Raw genomic sequence first — 17,645 nt, forward strand, 5'->3', positions numbered from 1 at the left:
AAATTTACCTCTACTGCTGGTTTTTGTTTTGTTTTGGGCCAGTTCTGGGGCTTGGACTCAGGGCCTGAGCAGTGTCCCTAGCTTCTTTTTGCTCAAGGCTAACACGCTGCCACTTGAGCCACAGTACAGTGCCACTTCCAGTTTTTTCCGTTTATCTGGTACTGAGGAGTTGAACCCAGGGCTTCAGGCATGCTAAGCAAGCACTCTACCACTAAGCCACATTCCCAGCCCAGCTGTTTATTTTTTTTTTTACTTAATCCTTTTCTTGCCAATACTTGGTATTATTTGGATTTAATTTTTTTTTCTTCTCTGATTGGTGTGGCAATGGTATTTTGTTTTTATTTTTATTCCCTTGTTAGTGGGTTTGGCTATCAATTTGTATGGTTATGCACCATTCCAGCTTTTGCTACACTTTGAGGTGTTTTGCTTGTAAGTATTTATGGAAAATAAATATTAATGTTTCATAATACATGTGAGCTCTTAATTTTATTTTAGGGTTTTCTGTTAGAATCTTTTGGTATAGTAAAATTAATCATTTTTTCCTCTACAGCCTGTGAAGTTTTCCTATCTTAAATTCTGTACTATGATCCTTTTCCCCCACAATCAAAATCTTCCACTTAGCTTCTTTTTTATGTATCTTCTTATGTTTTGAAACTGTTACAAACATTGTATATAAGTCTTTGTGTGGACATATGGTTTTTCTCTTGGGGAAACATCTAGAAGTAGATGTGCTGAGACATAAAGTGTACTTTTTAACTATAACCATTATTTTGGGGGGACTGGGAGCATAGCCCAAGTGGTAGAGTGTGCAACAGGTGTGAGGCCCTGAGTTCAAACCCTAGTACCACCAAAAAAGCAAAGCAGGGAGGGGGGAAGAGAAGAGAGGATGGGATGGGAGGGAAGGGAAAGACATTTTTTAAAGTTAGGTGCAGTCCTGGCTCTTTCAAAAGCCCAGACGAGAGAACTGCTTGAACCTCGTCTCTTGTGGTTTTACTTTACATGAGGGCCAGTTAGCTTGAACATCTTTTTTTGTGTTCTTGTTCACCATTTATAAATCTTTTATGATTTAACCCTTTCTCCTTGGGTGGTACTGGGTATCAAACATAGGGCCTTGTACATGTTAAGCAAATGATCTACCACTGAGCTACAATCACCACTCTTTCCATTTTTAATGCAATTGTTTGCCTCCACTCTGGTATAGTAGGACCTCATTAACCATGCTTCCAGGGAGACGACCACAGAGGAAAAGCCACAAATGCTAGGATGCAGAGTTTGGTACTGTACTGTGGCTGCTTGACTGATTTTTCTCATGGTGCCACTCCACTTTTACTAAAGATACACTGTCCTTCAACACATCTAAATTTTTATTTTAATCACATTAATTTTTTTCCAGTCCTGGGGCTTGAACTCAGGGCCTGAGCACTGTCTCTGGCTTGTTTTTGCTGAAGGCTAGCCCTCTACCACTTGAGAGCCACAGCACCACTTCCAGCTTTTTCTGTTTATGTGGTGCTGAGGAACTGAACCCAGGGCTTCATGCATGCTAAGCAAGCACTCCACCACTAGGCCACATTCCCAGCCCAACACATCAAATTTTTGAGCACCAGATTTTTGAGACAGATAGGTCAGGGAATGTGGCTTAGTGGTAGAGTACTTGCCTAGTGTGCATGAGGTCCTGGGTTCAATTCCTCAGTACCACATAAAAAATAAACTAATAAAGTAAAAGGAAAAAATAACCATTAAAATTATTTTTTAAGGCAGAGAAACAGTTCACACACAATTTAAACATGGCAACATGAGCCTGGCTGAGAACTTTGTATCAACTGGATTGTATAACATAAAATTTTAGTTTTGATTTTTTTTTTTGTAGTATTGAGATATGAACTTATACTTGCTAGGTAAGTGCTCTATCACTTGAGCCATGCCTCTTGCTGGCATTTGGCTGGTTAATTGGAGATGGACTGTCAACTTTTCTGTCTGGGCTCTCTTTATCCCCAGTACTCCAAGTCTCAGCCCTCTTAACCAGCTAGGATTGCAGGCATGAGCCACTGACATACAGCTATTTGTTCTCAAATAGGATCTCACATTTTTCCCCCAGGCTAGCCTGGACCACAATCCCTCTGGTTTTTTTGGCCAGTCCTGGGCCTTGGACTCAGGGCCTGAGCACTGTCCCTGGCTTCCTTTTGCTCAAGGCTAGCACTCTGCCACTTGAACCACAGCGCCATTTCTGGCCATTTTCTGTATATGTGGTGCTGGGGAATTGAACCCATGGCCTTATGTATACGAGGCAAGCTCTCTTGCCACTAGGCCATATCCCCAGCCCCCACAACCCCCCTGTTTAATCCTCACATGTAGCCAAGATAACAGGTATACACCAAAACATAGCAAGATTTTTGTTATTGATTGAGATGTGTTCTCATTAATTCTTTGCCTGAGCTGGCCTTGTATCATGATCCTCTCAGTCTCCATCTCTCATGTGGCTGAAGTACTAGCACGAGCTAGTGACTCCAGTGTGAATGTAATTGTGTGTCCATGTATGCTGGTGTTGGGGCTTGGACTCAGGCCATGCGTGCTATCCCTGTGCCTCTTTTGCCTTAAGACTAGCACTCTACCATGTAAGCCACAGCTCTACTTCCGGGTTATTAGGTAGCTTATTGGAGATAAAAATGTCCAGATTTCCTTGCCTGTACTGGCTTCAAACCACAATCTTCAGATCTCAGCCTCCAGTGAAGCTAGGATTACAGGCATGAGCCAGCCAAGAGAAAATTCTTGATAGCTTCCCAGGTCTGCTTTCTAGTGCCATGAAACCTATTATAAACTTCCTTGTGGGTGGGCTGGCTTAAGTTTTAAATGTGCCACTTGAAACCAGAAGAATCCATTTGACCTTTCAACTGAAGATCTATTAACATACATATACTAAAATGACAGAGGGAATGAAACAAAACATTTTAGTGATATTTACTTACACAGATTTCTTATAAAAAGCAGAAACCATGATGGAAAAGTTAGACTTCTTTGCCCCAGCAAGAAAGCTCAGGGATAGCACTCAGGCCCTGAGTTCAAGCCCCAGGACCAACATACACACACCCTTCTACAACCCTTACTCTGCTTTTTTCTTTGCAGACTGGCTTGCTCTGACTATATGGCTTCAGCTATTGCTCACAGCCTATTCCACATTCCTAGAATAGGGAATCAGAGTGGCCCAGCTTGCAATCAGGGTCTGCCTGTGTCCAATTAGTTGTAGTAGGTGAGAGTATAAAACATGCCTGGGGATCAGGGTCCCTCACAAAGACACAGGGTGGCTTGTGGTCTGCCCCTACTCTGAAGTGCTCAATATTTCTCCCCAGTTCATCTTCCATCCCTGGTAAGTACTTCTTGGTAGTATTTTCTGGCTTTTAGCTTTCAGTATCATTTTTATACATACTCCAGATGTTTTTTTCTATCTGCAGCTGTATTCTTCAGCACTTGTGGAATGTGAAGATCATGAAACAGTTAGTGATGATAGAAATTTTGATGTGGAATCAGTAAAAAAAGAAATCCAGAGAGGAAGAAAGTTGGTAAGTAGTGATTTCATTACTCATACAGATGGCCTTCTGAATCCCAGGGAGCCACATTCAAGAAAGGCTGATAAGTGAGAGGTAGAGAAGCATCTGGGAGAGCTGAACAAAAGCAGGACTATTGGAAACTTACAGAAATGACATTCAACTGAACATTGATGGTGTTAAAAACAAACTGCCACACACTATCCACAAGTACAAGAGAGATGAGCTAGAGAGATGAGTCAGATTGGCTTTACCAGAAAAGGAGATGTATTTTCTCACTTCACCAGGAAACAGCAGCTTCAGTTTGATGTGACCCTGGTTCTGTCCCACTCCCCTCACCTCCATTCCCTAACATAAGCTGGTCTCCTTGTAGTTATACAGGGCTGTGGGCAGCAAATGAAGCCTCACGTTCTCTTGTTCATAGCCAGCACGAGACAGGTCACCTGTGAACATGGAATAAGAGCCTTCTGGAGTCTAATTTGGTTGCTCCCCTCTTTGTGCTCCAGTTGTGGGAAATGGTTGTAACTAGTCAGGATTCCCCTTGGAGCTAAGGTTATAAGGGCTGTCCAGGAAGAAAGAGGGTTTACCACAGGTTTCCTCTGTAAAAGGCTGGTCAAAGATTAGCAAACGGACAAGTGTGAGTGCCTTGTGCTCTGATCACAACCTCAATAAGGTCTGTGACCAGAGACAAACATTTAGAGAGGTGTTACAAGGTGCCAACATCTGTAGCGTCCTGTGGATGCCTTTACTCTATGTCAGCTTCCCTCTAACAGATCTCAACTGAGAGATTTTTTTTAGTGTTGGTCATGGGGCTTGAACTCAAGGTTTGGACACTATCCCTGAGCTTTCTTGCTCAAGGCTTGTGCTCTTCCACCTTAAGTCACAACACCATTTCTTGTTTTCTGGTGGTTAATTGGAGATAAGAGTCTCACAGACTTTCCTGCTTGGGCTGGCTTCAAACAGTGATGTTCAGATCTCAGCCTCCTGAGTAGCTAGGATTACAGATGCGAGCCACCAGCTCCCAGCTGAGAGATGAATATTATTGCCAATCCTGGGGCTTGAACTCAGGGCCTGAGCACTGTCCCTGGCTTCTTTTTGCTCAAGCTAGCACTCTACCACTTGAGCCACAACACCACTTCTAGCTTTTTCTATATATGTGGTGCTGAGGATTCAATCCCAGGGCTTTATGTATATGAGACAAGCACTCTACCACTAGGCCAGATTTCCAGCCTGAGAGATTATTCTTATGCTCTTTGTGAATTAATTAGATTTGAGTGGGGTTAAGCAGGTAAAATTTTTAAAAGAATTAATTCCAGAGGTTGTCCACATATATAGAACCCAGGTTGCAGAATGACAACGGCTGAGTAGAGGTCTATCTAATGATCAGAAAGAGAAGTGGGTATGCCTCAGGAGTTATGCAATTCCCCACTATAAAGCTTGGGGACTCATTGGAAGTGGAGGATGGAGCAAAGGATGTAAAGTCCCCTAAAAAATGTTTACGTACATGGCTCACAAGCATTTCTGAGCCCATGGCATCTGTGGGGAGACAGATCTGTGGTGTGCCACCGGCACCCACCTTCCCCCCCCCCACTCACCCCCGTGCCAGGGGGAAGGCAAGTCAGTGCATGGACCGTTTCTGAACAGGGAAAGTGCCTTTTGTTTTGTTTTGCCAGTTATGGTCACTGGTCCCTGACCTTCTTTTGCTCAAGGCTAGTGATCTACCACTTGAGCCACAGTGCCACTTCCAGCTTTTTCTGTTTATGTGGTGCTGAGGCATCGAACCTAGGGCTTCATGCATGCGAGGCAAGCACTCTACTGTAAGGTTGGCCAGAAAAGAAACCTGCCACATGGTTCAGGCAGAAAGAAGTTTATTGGGGGAAAGCAAACTGCTAGTCCACACGAGATAGAGGCACGGGAGACAGAGGGGAAGGAAGAAGGGAAAAAGAGAAAAAGAGCAAGAGAGTAATAGAAAAAGAAAGAGAGCAAGGACCATTTTGAGCAGGATTATATAGGCCAAGGCAGGAGATATGGCCAGGTGGATTGGATGTGACTTCAGAGGAGGAGGAGGGAGGTAACTGCCTCCAGGTGTGCCAGTTACCTAGGTAACTCAGGTGCTGGGTATAGACTTAAATGGATGGGGGGCATCTGCATGGAGCCCTTCCGGGGGGTGGACCTTACACTACCACTAAGATACATTCCCGCCCTAGGGCAAGTACCTTGACAGGGCTCAGCACCACCCTCAACAAAAAGGCTCTTCCTGTAGCTGCATGGGGGAGAAAGGTCGAAAGGAAGATGGGAAAGCAATTCCAGACAGGAGACCTAGATGTGCAAAAGCAGAAGGCAAGAAAGAACAGGGCTCATGTGTAAGCATGTGGGCTTTGTGTCAGTTCTTTCACAGAATTACTGGACTTTTTCATTGGTATACTGTAATTGATGAAACCATTCCCTTGTTCTTAAATAATGAATTTATTGTGACTCTTCACTATAACAGTGCTGTAGCCAACATCTCTGTGTATCTGTTCTGGGCCTGTTTGAGTATTTCTGTAGTGCAGACCTCTAGAAGTTTGCATTTCTGGATGAAGACAATTCCATTGTAACTGTTGAACTGTGCTGACAGACTGTCCCCAGGGAAAGGAGCTGAGTTTTGCTTCTATGCAGTGACAGAAGGAGCACTTTCCCAGCCCATGACAGGAGTGAGCATCACGCTCTTCTTAATTGCTCAGCTCCTTGATGGTAAGAGGCCGGGCCCCATTTCTGGGCGGCCGCCCCAGCTCCGCAGCTGCTTGCCATCCCTCTGCAGTGGGAGGTCTACCACCACAGACCCTCTTCAGACATCCATTCTCCCCTCCCTCCACCCAAAGGCTCCATTTCCTCACCCACAGCCCTGGGAACCCCCACCTGGCTGCTGCCAGCATACACTGAGTGGCTCAGGCCCTTGAGCAGGTGGACCCCACAATGAGCTGACTGACCTATGGCTCACAGTAATAACCCCCAATACCCTTACCGCTCCCAGGAATGTTTGCTGTACCTTCACGTTGACCATTCCACAGCCTCTCATCTCCAGGAAACCGCTCCCCAGCCCAGACTCCCAGCCCCAAGCTAATGCCTGTACTTTTTTAACCTCTCAGGTATATTCATCATATTGTCTATACCCTACAGTCTGAGCCTACCCGGAAACACACTCCAGGTATCCTACCTTTTGGCCACTTCTTCCCAGATGGCCTTGGCTGCTTTCTTCTCTGATCAGCCTCTGAGATTTAGGGTGATACAAGGCTGTGTTGGGCTTCTTCCTAGATTGGAATATCCTTCCTGGGTGGTGCCTTCTAGTTCTCAGGCTTAAATGTCATCCACATACCAGGAAGTCAGTGTACTTGTATCTCCAGCTCCTCCCTAGAATTTGAGACTACTAACCTGATAGATCTCCATGGATACATAAGGCATCTGATGTTGAAGAGGCTGATGAAAAACACAGTTCATCCCCCTCCATCCAGATCTGCCCTATTTATTTATTTTTGTAGGTCATGGGCCTTGAACTCTGGGCCTGAGTGATGTCTCTAAGCTGCTTTTGCTCAAGGCTAGTGCTCTACCACTTTGAGCCACAGTGCCACTTCTGGTTTTCCATTGATTAATTGAAGATAAGAGAGTCTCACAGACTTTCCTGCCTGGGCTGGCTTCAAACCACGATCTTCAGATTTCAGCCTCCTGAGTAAATCCTAGCAGGCGCAAGCTACCAGTGCTGAGCCAGACTTGCACCTTCTTTATTCCAGCAAACAATACTACAGAAATCTACAAGTTCATTTTTCCTCTCCCACCTCCCCACCCAAAACCAGCCCTTCAACAGTGCCTCCTAGATATATCTTGAATCTTCCATCCACTTGCTTCAACATCACTAATCCACTCTAGTGAATAAACGGATCTAGATCCCGGCACTAGCTGAAGATTGTAATAGCCACCGTTTCTCTCCCACCATCTGTTCCCAGATCACTACCCCTACCAGCAACTCTCTACAGTGTCAGAATGATCTCTTAAAAATACTGATCATGCTTGGCGCTGGTGGCTTAACTAAAATCCTAGCTACTCAGAAGACTGAGATCTGAGGATCATTGTTTGAAGCCATACTAGGCAGAAAAGTCCGTGAGAATCTTATTTCCAATAAACCATTTAGAAAGCCAGAAGTGAAGGTGTGACTCAAGTGATAGAGCACTAATCAGGTAAAAACAAACAAGCAAACAAACTTAGGGACAGTACTCAGCCCTGAGTTTGAGTACCAGGGCCAGCACAAATAAACAGATCATGTGCCCCTTGTACACAGATAAAACTCAGTATTTTTTATCATTTATCATGCTTATGAACATTACCCCAAATGGCCTTTACCCAAGTCACTGCCCACTCCCTGGTGACAGAAGGCATCCTTCTCTTATCCATGGGAGGACTCAATTCCTGTCCTAAGGACTTAAGGGCTTCTGCTCAGAATATCTTTATCCCTGCTTTTTTGCATGCTACAAGCTTTTATGACTCCCTCACCACCTTAGGTTTTGATACTTTACTGACCACTTAATTTCAATAGAAATGCAATGACACAGTTGCTTTTCTTTTCCTGTGCCAGTACTGGGGCTTGAGCTCAAATCCTGGGCACTGTCCCTGAACTTTTTCCCTCAAAGCTGGCACTTTGCTACCACAGCTCCACTTCCAGCTTTTTAATTGCTAACTGGAAATGAGTCTCATAGACTTTCCTATCCAGGCTGGCTTCAAACTGTCATCCTCAGACTTCAGCCTCCTGAATAGCTTTTAGTTATGAGCCACCAGTGCCTGGTTTTAGCTCAACTCATACTTGTATAAATCACTTTTGTGAGACCCTTGGGTTTTTATTTTTGCTCTTCTTAGTGCTGAGGATCCAGCACAGGGCCTTGCACAGTCTAGGCATGTGCTTCACCACTGAGGTCCACCCCCTGTCTGGCATGAGAAGGTTTTGGGTGGGATGAGTTGCTTTGTTTAGACTGGGGCGGAATCGTGCTGGTCCTGAGGGCCTGGGCGCTGTCCCTGAGCTCAAGGCTAGCACTCTACCACCTGAGCCACAGCTCTACCTCTGGGGCTTTTTCTTTTTTTTATTCTGGGGGAGAGGTTGGAGGTGCTTAATTGATATGTCTCATGGACCTTCCTGCCTGGGCAAGCTTCACCCAGAGCCTTCTGCATGCTAGGCAAGCTTTATTTTTTCCTCCCTGGCTAGACTTAAAACTTGATCCTTAGTCTCCCAAGTAGCTGGCATTAAGGCATGCACCACCATACCCAGCTAGGCCATCTGAATCTTTTCAATATGTTACATTTTTCTTTAAGTTTAAAATTTTTTCAAATGTTGTCACCATGAAAATGGAAGTTGAAAATTTTTAGTGATACATGTCCATATCTTTATGGCTTCCAGTTTCCTGTCTCCCTTAAACAACCTTCCTTTATCTCAATATCATACTTTTTCTTTCTTTAAAAAACTTCCTAATATTTTTTAAAGTTTTACTTGTTTGCTTTGTTTTATATGAGATCTTTCATCCATATATTGATACATGCATTGGGAGGTAGCAACCTAACTTTTTCTTCCTATGTACAATACATAGCTAGCCAGTTATACCACAAATTAAAATAACTGTTCTTCCATGCTACAATTTGGAATTCTACCTTTGTCTTTAATTTACACCTACCTTTAAGTCTTCTTTCTATGTGTGCTTATGCTCACATTAGGGTACTAGGCAGGTTGTCTGTTTGCAAGGTGTTCTCATGCCTTCCTCTACATCACTCAGCCAGGGTGTGATGCTAGTCATCCTTGACCACACCTGGGTACCCTAACTCAGCATTCTGTGGTCATACACTGTCTGCCTAACCATCTGTAAACCAAATATCAGACAAAAGCAAGGGATCCAGCAAGCTGAACTAAGAAAACACTGTTCTTACTAAGCTGTGGTTTTGTGTTCTTTGTTTTTGCCCTTGTACTCATTCCTGTAGATTCCCTTTGCTTCATCTCACATTATACTCAACTCCATAGGACAGTCGTTACGCCAGGAGAGCCCGAGTCAACGAGGGGAAATAACCGCAAGGTCACAAAGCTGTTACATGCACAAACTGTTGCTGCTCTTGCCGTGGCTTAGTGTCCCCAGCAAGACCATTGCCTAGAGCTGAAGAAGTTTGTCAAAGAGATTTTTAGGAATCTCTTTGAAAATGGGATTGTTTCCTGAAACAAAATATTTTGTTTTTAATCAGATAATTACAAAATGGTCCATGCTAAGCATTCTAGTTAGCGAAGGCTTTGTTGAAATGAGTGGTCAAATGTAAGACCTAGCATCTGTATCAAGGGTAGAATTTGCTGATAATGTCCAGAATAAAAAATAAAGGGCTTCTGGCTTAAGTAACATTTCGTGGCAACTTTCCACTTTAACAAGGATTTAAAAAATCTATTTTTCTGTAGAAATGCACGTTTTGTGGTAAAAGAGGAGCCACTGTGGGGTGTGATTTAAAATCCTGTGCCAAGAATTACCACTTTTTCTGTGCCAAGAAGGATGATGCATTTCCACAAGCTAATGGAGCTCAAGGAACTTACAAGTATGTAATACAACAGTTTAAAACTACATTTGATGGATTGGGGTCAGGAATGTTAAAAGACATGTGTCTGTCTTTCTGTGTCTGTGAACTCAGGGCCTTGGGCTCTCACTTAGCTTTTTCTGCTTAGGCTGGCACTCTACCACTTGATGAATGCCTCCAGTTCTGGCTTTTTGATGGCTAACTGGAGATGAGTCCCTTGGATTTGTCTGCCTCAGATCTCAGCCTCCTGAGTAGCTATGATTACAGGTGTGAGCCACCAGTGCCCAAGGACAGGAAACTTTTTATACCTTAATTATGTAAGCGGTTTGCATGTGAGAAGGTAGCTTGGGTGACATCCAGTTAGGAACCCAACTTCCTAACACTTTCAATTCCTCAGGAAGAAAATAATGCAAGGTTCTGTTTTGCTTTTTAAGTTTCCCTGCATCCTGTCCTTCCAGGTAGGAAGACTCACTCCCATAATGGCATATGGTCTGCAGGGTAAATAAGAGGCAGGGACTGTCAGGCCTTTCTTATCTGCTACAGGAAGGTCTTCACTTTCTTTACACAGCCACAAGCTCTTGCTATACCTCTCCCATCTTGTGGGTGAAGTAGGTATAATGGCAATAAACAGCTACAAAAAAGATTGCCTCTTACAACATGCTGAGTGGTAGCATCGCTGTTAGGTCGTCTGTGTGTGTGTGTGTGTGTGTGTGTGTGTGTGTGTGTGTGTGTGTGTGTATGTATGTGTATGTAGTTAACTAGAGATGGGAGTCTCAGGAAGTTTCTGGGCTGACTTTGAACCATGGTCCTCAGGTCTCAGCACTGAGTAGCTAAGATCACAGCCATGAACTAATAAAGTGCAGTAGGAGAGTTTTGTTGTTGTTCTTGTTGCCAGTCCTGGGGCTTGAACTCAGGGCCTAAGCACTGTCCCTGAGCTTCTTTTGCTCAAGAGTAGCACTCTACAACCACTTCTGGCTTTCTCTGTTTATGTGGTGCTGAGGAATCAAACCTAGGGCTTCATGCATGCTAGGCAAGCACTCTACCGCTAAGCCACATTCCCAGCCCCAAGAGAGCATTTTTTAAAATATGGTATTTGTACAATTCTTAAAATTATTTAATTTCAGAAACTGAACTTCTCCACGTTGGGCATATATCTCTATATTCAAGTGTTCTTGTTTTAATTAACTTGTTTAATAACTAGTCTGCCAGGCATATTCTAAGTGCTTTGCAAATGTTAATCCTCATAGCAATTCACAGACTGAGCCCTGAACCAGTAACTTGTCCTTGGGTCTTCACGGTTGGTGAGCAGCAGGGCTGGTATCAGAACCTGAGACCCTGCTTTTCACCCCCACATCATCTATAGACTTGATCTGTTTGTACTGTGGATAGCCTTCCATTAGAAGTTTGCAGGTTAATTTTAAGTCAGATTTTGTGCTTTGCTGCTTGAGCTATTAGAAAAATGGGTAAATATGCTAACTTTGCACTGCACTTTAAAAAAAAAGAGGCAGGAAGGTGTTGGGGTCCATCTTTCTCGCCTTGATGGAAGGGGCTTGATGCCCCTCCCCCAGCCCTGGGTAATGCGGCCCTTCTACCCCCTTTGGATTGGAATCCAGAGGAACCGGTTGGGCAAACAGCCCCCCAACCTTCTAGCCAGCCCGGCGCGCTCCAGTGACGTTAGCCTTTGGGGGTCAGGTGATATCCATCAGCCTATCGACATCCTGGCCAAACCCCTCCCTCGGAATCATCTCCCCTTGTCCTTATCTCAATAAAGTCAGTTCGCTCTAAGAAGCCAGCCCCGTTGCATGTGTACATTGCAGGCGGTCACACATCTACGGCAGGTCCCGTGCGTGTCAGGTCGGAGCGACCCCCACGTTCCACTCTAACTTACCTGCAGGCCGGGGGTTAGGGGAGAGGACGAGAAGGAGGGTGGAAAGATAGAAGAAAGAGTCCGAGCCGGGAGGGGCAAAAAACCCCAACAGGAAGGTACTGAGATTTGAACTCAGGGCCCCTTGCTTGCTAGGCAAGAGCTCTATAGCTCAGCCCTTTTGCTGCATTGGTGATTTTTGAGATGGAATTGCTTCTTGCCCAGGCAAGTGCCTGGACTGAGATCCTCCTGTTTCTTGCTTCTCCTATAGCAGGAATGGCACACACACACCACTATGCCCAGCTTCTTCATTTGATAAGAGTCTGGAGAACATTTTGCTAGGGCTGGCCAAGAACTGCAGTCCTGATCTGATGCTCTCAATCAGCTAAGATAACAAGCATAAGCCATCATACCTAGCTTTCACTTTTTATATTGTTTGCTAAGAAATTAATGGACTGTTACTTATTATTTTTACCTTCACAAGTTCATTTCACTATAACTTGTACAATAACTTTTAACAAAGCATCAAGAAAAAGTGTGAACTTGCTGCATCTTTTTTTTTTTTTTTTTGGCCAGTCCTGGGCCTTGGACTCAGGGCCTGAGCACTGTCCCTGGCTTCTTTTTGCACTCTTGCCACTAGGCCAGTTCCTTTTTTTTTTTTTTGGCCAGTCCTGGGCCTTGGACTCAGGGCCTGAGCACGGCCCCTGGCTTCTTCTTGCTCAAGGCTAGCACTCTGCCACTTGAGCCACAGCGCCACTTCTGGCTGTTTTCTGTATATGTGGTGCTGGGGAATCGAACCCAGGGCCTCATGTATACAAGGCAAGCACTCTTGCCACTAGGCCATATCCCCAGCCCAACTTGCTGCATCTTTAAGTTACTAAAAATATACTAATCTTATATTGGAACTAGCTCAATGGAATTAGGTATTTGTGTATTTTTTTAAGCTTCCTGCCATAAAGACCCTTTGTTGTTCCTGTGAAATAAATGCAAGTGATATCTGAGGACCAGAAACAGCCTCTGTAAATAAAAGCACATGGCGGGACAGGAGCCTGGGTTTGTAAAAGAAGTTAGACCTTGAATTGATGAGAACTGTTGGCATGGGGGATGGATGGGCTATAGTTGTTCATCCTAAGATTTTCAGCACTTTTGTTTGGCTACCAAGGCTGCATGCTTGCTAAGTGGGCTCTCTTACCAGTGATCCACACTTCAAGCTGGTTGTAGGGTTTTTTTCCCCCAAATTCAATATGTCTGTTTATGAGAGTAACTCATGTGAATCAGTGTCACCCTTTTCTCATTCTCCTCCATCTCTCCCAACCCCACTGTCCCTTCAGTTTTCCTAGTTCCATCTTCACAGATGTACGTTAAACATTAATGCCTGCATTCTCCTACTCTTCCTCTCTTCATTTGTCTACTCCCTTCCCTTTGGCCTCAACCCCCCCCATACACCCCAAGTTCCCGCTTCTTAGTATTCATTTGGTTAGACTCTTTAAGTTAGTGTACATATGCATAAGACCCCATATGTTTACATATATATTTACAGTTTAGATCTAACTTCCACATATGAGAAAAAAAGTATGTCCTTTGTGTGAGCATGACTGAATTTTTTTCCAGGTCTATCCATTTTTCTGCAAATAACATAATATCCTTGATACATGACTAAAACTCTTAAGTGTGGAATTGGTGTGTATAACCTTTTCTTGATCCATTGAAGGGTATCTAGGCTGTTTCTATAACTTATCTATGGTGAGTAGTTCAGCAGTGAACATGGTGGTGCAGGTACCTTTTCTGTGTCCTAACCTGTAATCTTTTGGATAAGTTCCAGAGAGTTCTAATTCTGGATCATAGGGTAGATTTTACATTTAGTTTTTTTCACAATGCTTACACTAGTTTATACTACCACCAATAGTGTATTGGAGCTCCTTTTCCATTTTTTTTTTTTGTTTTTGCTTTATTTCTGTATGTGTGCAATCTGCCTATGTTAAACATCCCATCATAGCTAGGACACCTCAGGCACATCTAGCATGTCTAGCTCTCTGACAAGAAGGGGTTTCATGAACTTTTCTGCCTGAGCTGGGCACAGTCCTCCAAATCTCAGCCTCCCAATAAGCCGGGATTACAGGTAATGGCAAATGACAAGACTTGGAGGTCCCAGACCCAAAGAGGGAGATTCATTTTGATTAGAGATCGCTGAGCAGGTACATAGAGGGTAGGCATTACCTATGTTCCCATAGGTACAGAGACCACTGCATTAGTTTTCATACTGGGGCTGGAACTTAAGATTGTTGAATTTGGCACATGCTCTACTGCTTGAGAAATAACCCCAGTTTTTTTGTTTTGTTTTTTGCCAGTCCTGGGGCTTGAACTCAGGGCCTGAGCACTGTCCCTGGCTTCTTTTTGCTCAAGGCTAGCACTCTACCACTTGAGCCACAGCACCACTGCCAGCTTTTTCTATATATGTGAGGCTGAGGAATCGAACGCAGGGCTTCATGTACACGAGGTGAGCACTTTACCACTAGGCCATATTCCCAGCCCCATAACCCCAGTTTTTATCTTTTTAAAATGTTTGTTCAGCTAGGGTTTCTCAATTTTGCTGGCTTTAGACCACTAGACCAAGATCCTCCTATCTTCACCTCCCAGGTACCTGGTCCCAAATACACTTGGCCTGTTTGTCTTTATGTAGTCAGATGCCACTACTATATAGGAACTAGTAATACTCAGCATTCACACCTTCAGAGAACACAATCACCTCTCTGGCTCAGAGGGCATAGAAGGTAACTGACAGCCTCACCTGCCCTTGATACAAACCTATAATCCCAACACAGAAAGCTGAAGCAGGAAGATCACAGGTACCAGGTCAGTCTGAGATACATAATGAGACCGTGTCTCAAAAAGAATATATTTAAAATGAAAAAACAGGTAATACTTGAAAACTACAAAGTAACCATTTTTTTGAAATTGCACGATTTCAGGTTGTTTTGCCAACAACATGCCCCCACACCATCCACCATCACCCAAGGTGGTAAGTTTCTAAAATTTCCTATCATGGTTTAAAGAAATAGTTTGATTTCTTAGTATTGTTTAATTAAGATACAATTTTTTTCGTTGAAACTTATATACTTTGCTATGTGCCAGCTACTCAGGGGACTGAGATCTAAGGACTATGGTTCAAAGCCAGCCTGTGCAGGGAAGTCCATGAGACTCTTAACCACCAAAAATCCAGACATCAAGCTGTGGTTGGGGAAGCAGTAACTCAACAACCTTGAGCAGAAAGGCTTAGGGCCAGGCCCAGGCCTTGAGCTCAGGCCCCAGGACTAGCACCAAAACAAAGCCAGAAGTAGACGGTTGTAACAGCTTTTGGCCTGTTTTATATTTTATGTAGACATTAATTTTCCCTTTTGGTATCCCAACCCAAAATGATTTCTATTTTAGCTGATCATTCAAGCGTAAAAAGAAAAAGAGGAAGGAAGAAACGTCTTTCAACAGGCATTCATGTACTGGTAATGTGACTTCATTTTCTTACAGCTGTGAATTTATTCAGTCCTTAAATCTCAGAACTTCAGGTTGAATGTACTTTTCTAGACCACTGGAGTAGATGGCACGGTGACTGTACCTGACCTTACAGATGCTCAAGTCCTAATCAGGCTGAGTGTGGGGAGCCTCCTCACAAGCTCATCTATTTTCTTTTTTGGCCAGTCCTGGGCCTTGGACTCAGGGCCTGAGCACTGTCCCTGGCTTCCTTTTTGCTCAAGGCTAGCACTCTGCCACTTGAGCCACAGCGCCACTTCTGGCCATTTTCTGTATATGTGGTGCTGGGGAATTGAACCCAGGGCCTCATGTATACGAGGCAAGCACTCTTGCCACTAGGCCATATCCCCAGCCCAAGCTCATCTATTTTCTAGATGATGTGTAAGGTGTAAATATTGTTTGAAATCCCCATTTTTACACATCAGCTCATAGAAGCCAGAAACCTGCACCTTGTGCTGTTTGAGACATCTCTTGGCCATATGCAGCACATGCTAGGATTGAGGCTAGGAGGTCAAGGCAAGACCCTCCCCTATCTCAAAAATAAGAGATGTTGCTCAAATGACTCCTGATACATTTTTTCTAATATTACATAGTACTGTCAGCAGCAAAATTAATGTAATCCTGATTTTTCTTCCCTTTTAGCCACCTGAGACAATGAACAGATTGGAAAGACAAATGAGCGAAGAGCCCGGCAGCCACACAGGTTTGCTCAATGATAGCTATAACAAACATGGCTCCCAATGCTTATAAAAATGTTCACCCATATATTTCAAAGTTGGTTCCCCACTTTATCTTCTAGTTATGTAGTAATGAATAGTATAACTGTTGTACCTATCACCTCTACTAGAACCCTCATCATATCAAAGAACCTGGGCTGGAATGACTCATTGCTTCTCAGCATGAGGAGATATCTCCTTACTAAAGCAGCAGTGAGCTTTGCACATGCTCAGTGCAGTGAGGGGCTGGCTCCAGGCGTGGCCCCATAGTGAAAGAAAGCAGATACCCTATAATATGGAGCCAGCAAGGGCTGTTACCTCAAAGACTCGAAGCTAATTCCAGAAAAATCCTCCTTAATTCATAGTATTGTAAGCCAAAAAATAAAAAGTCTTATTTCTAATGGGAATGCACTTACTAGAAAAGGCAAGGAGGATGTGTTTTTTGTGCTAGTCTACGGATTGTGTTCATCCACCACTAGACAAAGTGAAAAATAATCAAGTAGGGCTGGGGATATGGCCTAGTGGCAAGAGTGCTTGCCTCGTATACATGAGGCCCTGGGTTCAATTCCCCAGCACCACATATACAGAAAATGGCCAGAAGTGGCGCTGTGGCTCAAGTGGCAGAGTGCTAGCCTTGAGCAAAAAGAAGCCAGGGACAGTGCTCAGGCCCTGAGTCCAGGCCCCAGGACTGGCCAAAAAAGAAAAAAAATCAAGTAGTGATGTGAGTAACTGCCATCAGACAGACCACGTCCTTATAAAAACGTTTCCCTCATAGATGCACTCTCCAAAGTTCCTTTTCTGAAAAAATGTAAGGAAGCAGGACTCCTTAATGACTTATTTGAAGAAATACTGGACAAACTTCATGTCATTCAAGAAAAGCTCATGGATGAAACCACTTCTGAATCAGGTACTGAAAGCCCTATTTCTAAGATACACAATCTCATTCTTAAATAATTGCTCAGATCTACTGTCTAGCACAAACAGGATGTTATTAACTCACAGGCTCAGCACTTTAGCCACAGTGCCCTGAGCCCCAGAAGAGCACACAATTGAATAGTTTCTGGAACTTGATTAAGCCATCTGTTGCTTCACCCAACTCTGTGCACTTGCGGTTGACCCATGTTAGGTTACAGTTTTGTGATGACTAAAATGCTACTTAACTGAGTATCTTTTAATAATGCTATGGAAAGTTTGATTTCAATACAAACCTAAACTCTTATGGCAATCTGAAGTTCCACTTACAGTGCATAAGCCAGGCACAGTAGTGCATACGGTAGTCCTAGCTACGTGGGAGGTAGAGATAGGAAGAATTGTGGTTCAGTTCAGCCAAAAAAGTGAGACCCTCCCCCCGATCTCAGCAAATAAGCCAAGTATGGTGGTAATCCTAGCTACACAGAAGTTATCAATGGGAGGATAGCAGTTCAAGGCTGGCCCTGG

At 43.9% G+C, this 17,645-nt stretch overlaps 1 protein-coding gene across 7 annotated transcripts in view; it reads left to right on the plus strand.

Annotated features, from left to right (window-relative positions):
- The window catches only part of Phf11 (PHD finger protein 11), a 69,906-nt gene that overhangs the window by 6,200 nt on the left and 46,061 nt on the right, over positions 1-17,645 (plus strand). For all 7 annotated transcript variants that reach the window (XM_048341406.1, XM_048341409.1, XM_048341408.1 and 4 more), the window contains 6 exons: positions 3,447-3,554; positions 9,991-10,124; positions 14,937-14,986; positions 15,397-15,464; positions 16,135-16,195; positions 16,984-17,115. In XM_048341406.1, the coding sequence (XP_048197363.1) occupies positions 3,447-3,554; positions 9,991-10,124; positions 14,937-14,986; positions 15,397-15,464; positions 16,135-16,195; positions 16,984-17,115 (553 nt within the window). The remainder of the gene's footprint in view (positions 1-3,446; positions 3,555-9,990; positions 10,125-14,936; positions 14,987-15,396; positions 15,465-16,134; positions 16,196-16,983; positions 17,116-17,645) is intronic.

This window comes from Perognathus longimembris, chromosome 3 (assembly GCF_023159225.1).
Source record: "Perognathus longimembris pacificus isolate PPM17 chromosome 3, ASM2315922v1, whole genome shotgun sequence".
Classification (NCBI taxonomy): Eukaryota; Metazoa; Chordata; class Mammalia; order Rodentia; family Heteromyidae; genus Perognathus; species Perognathus longimembris.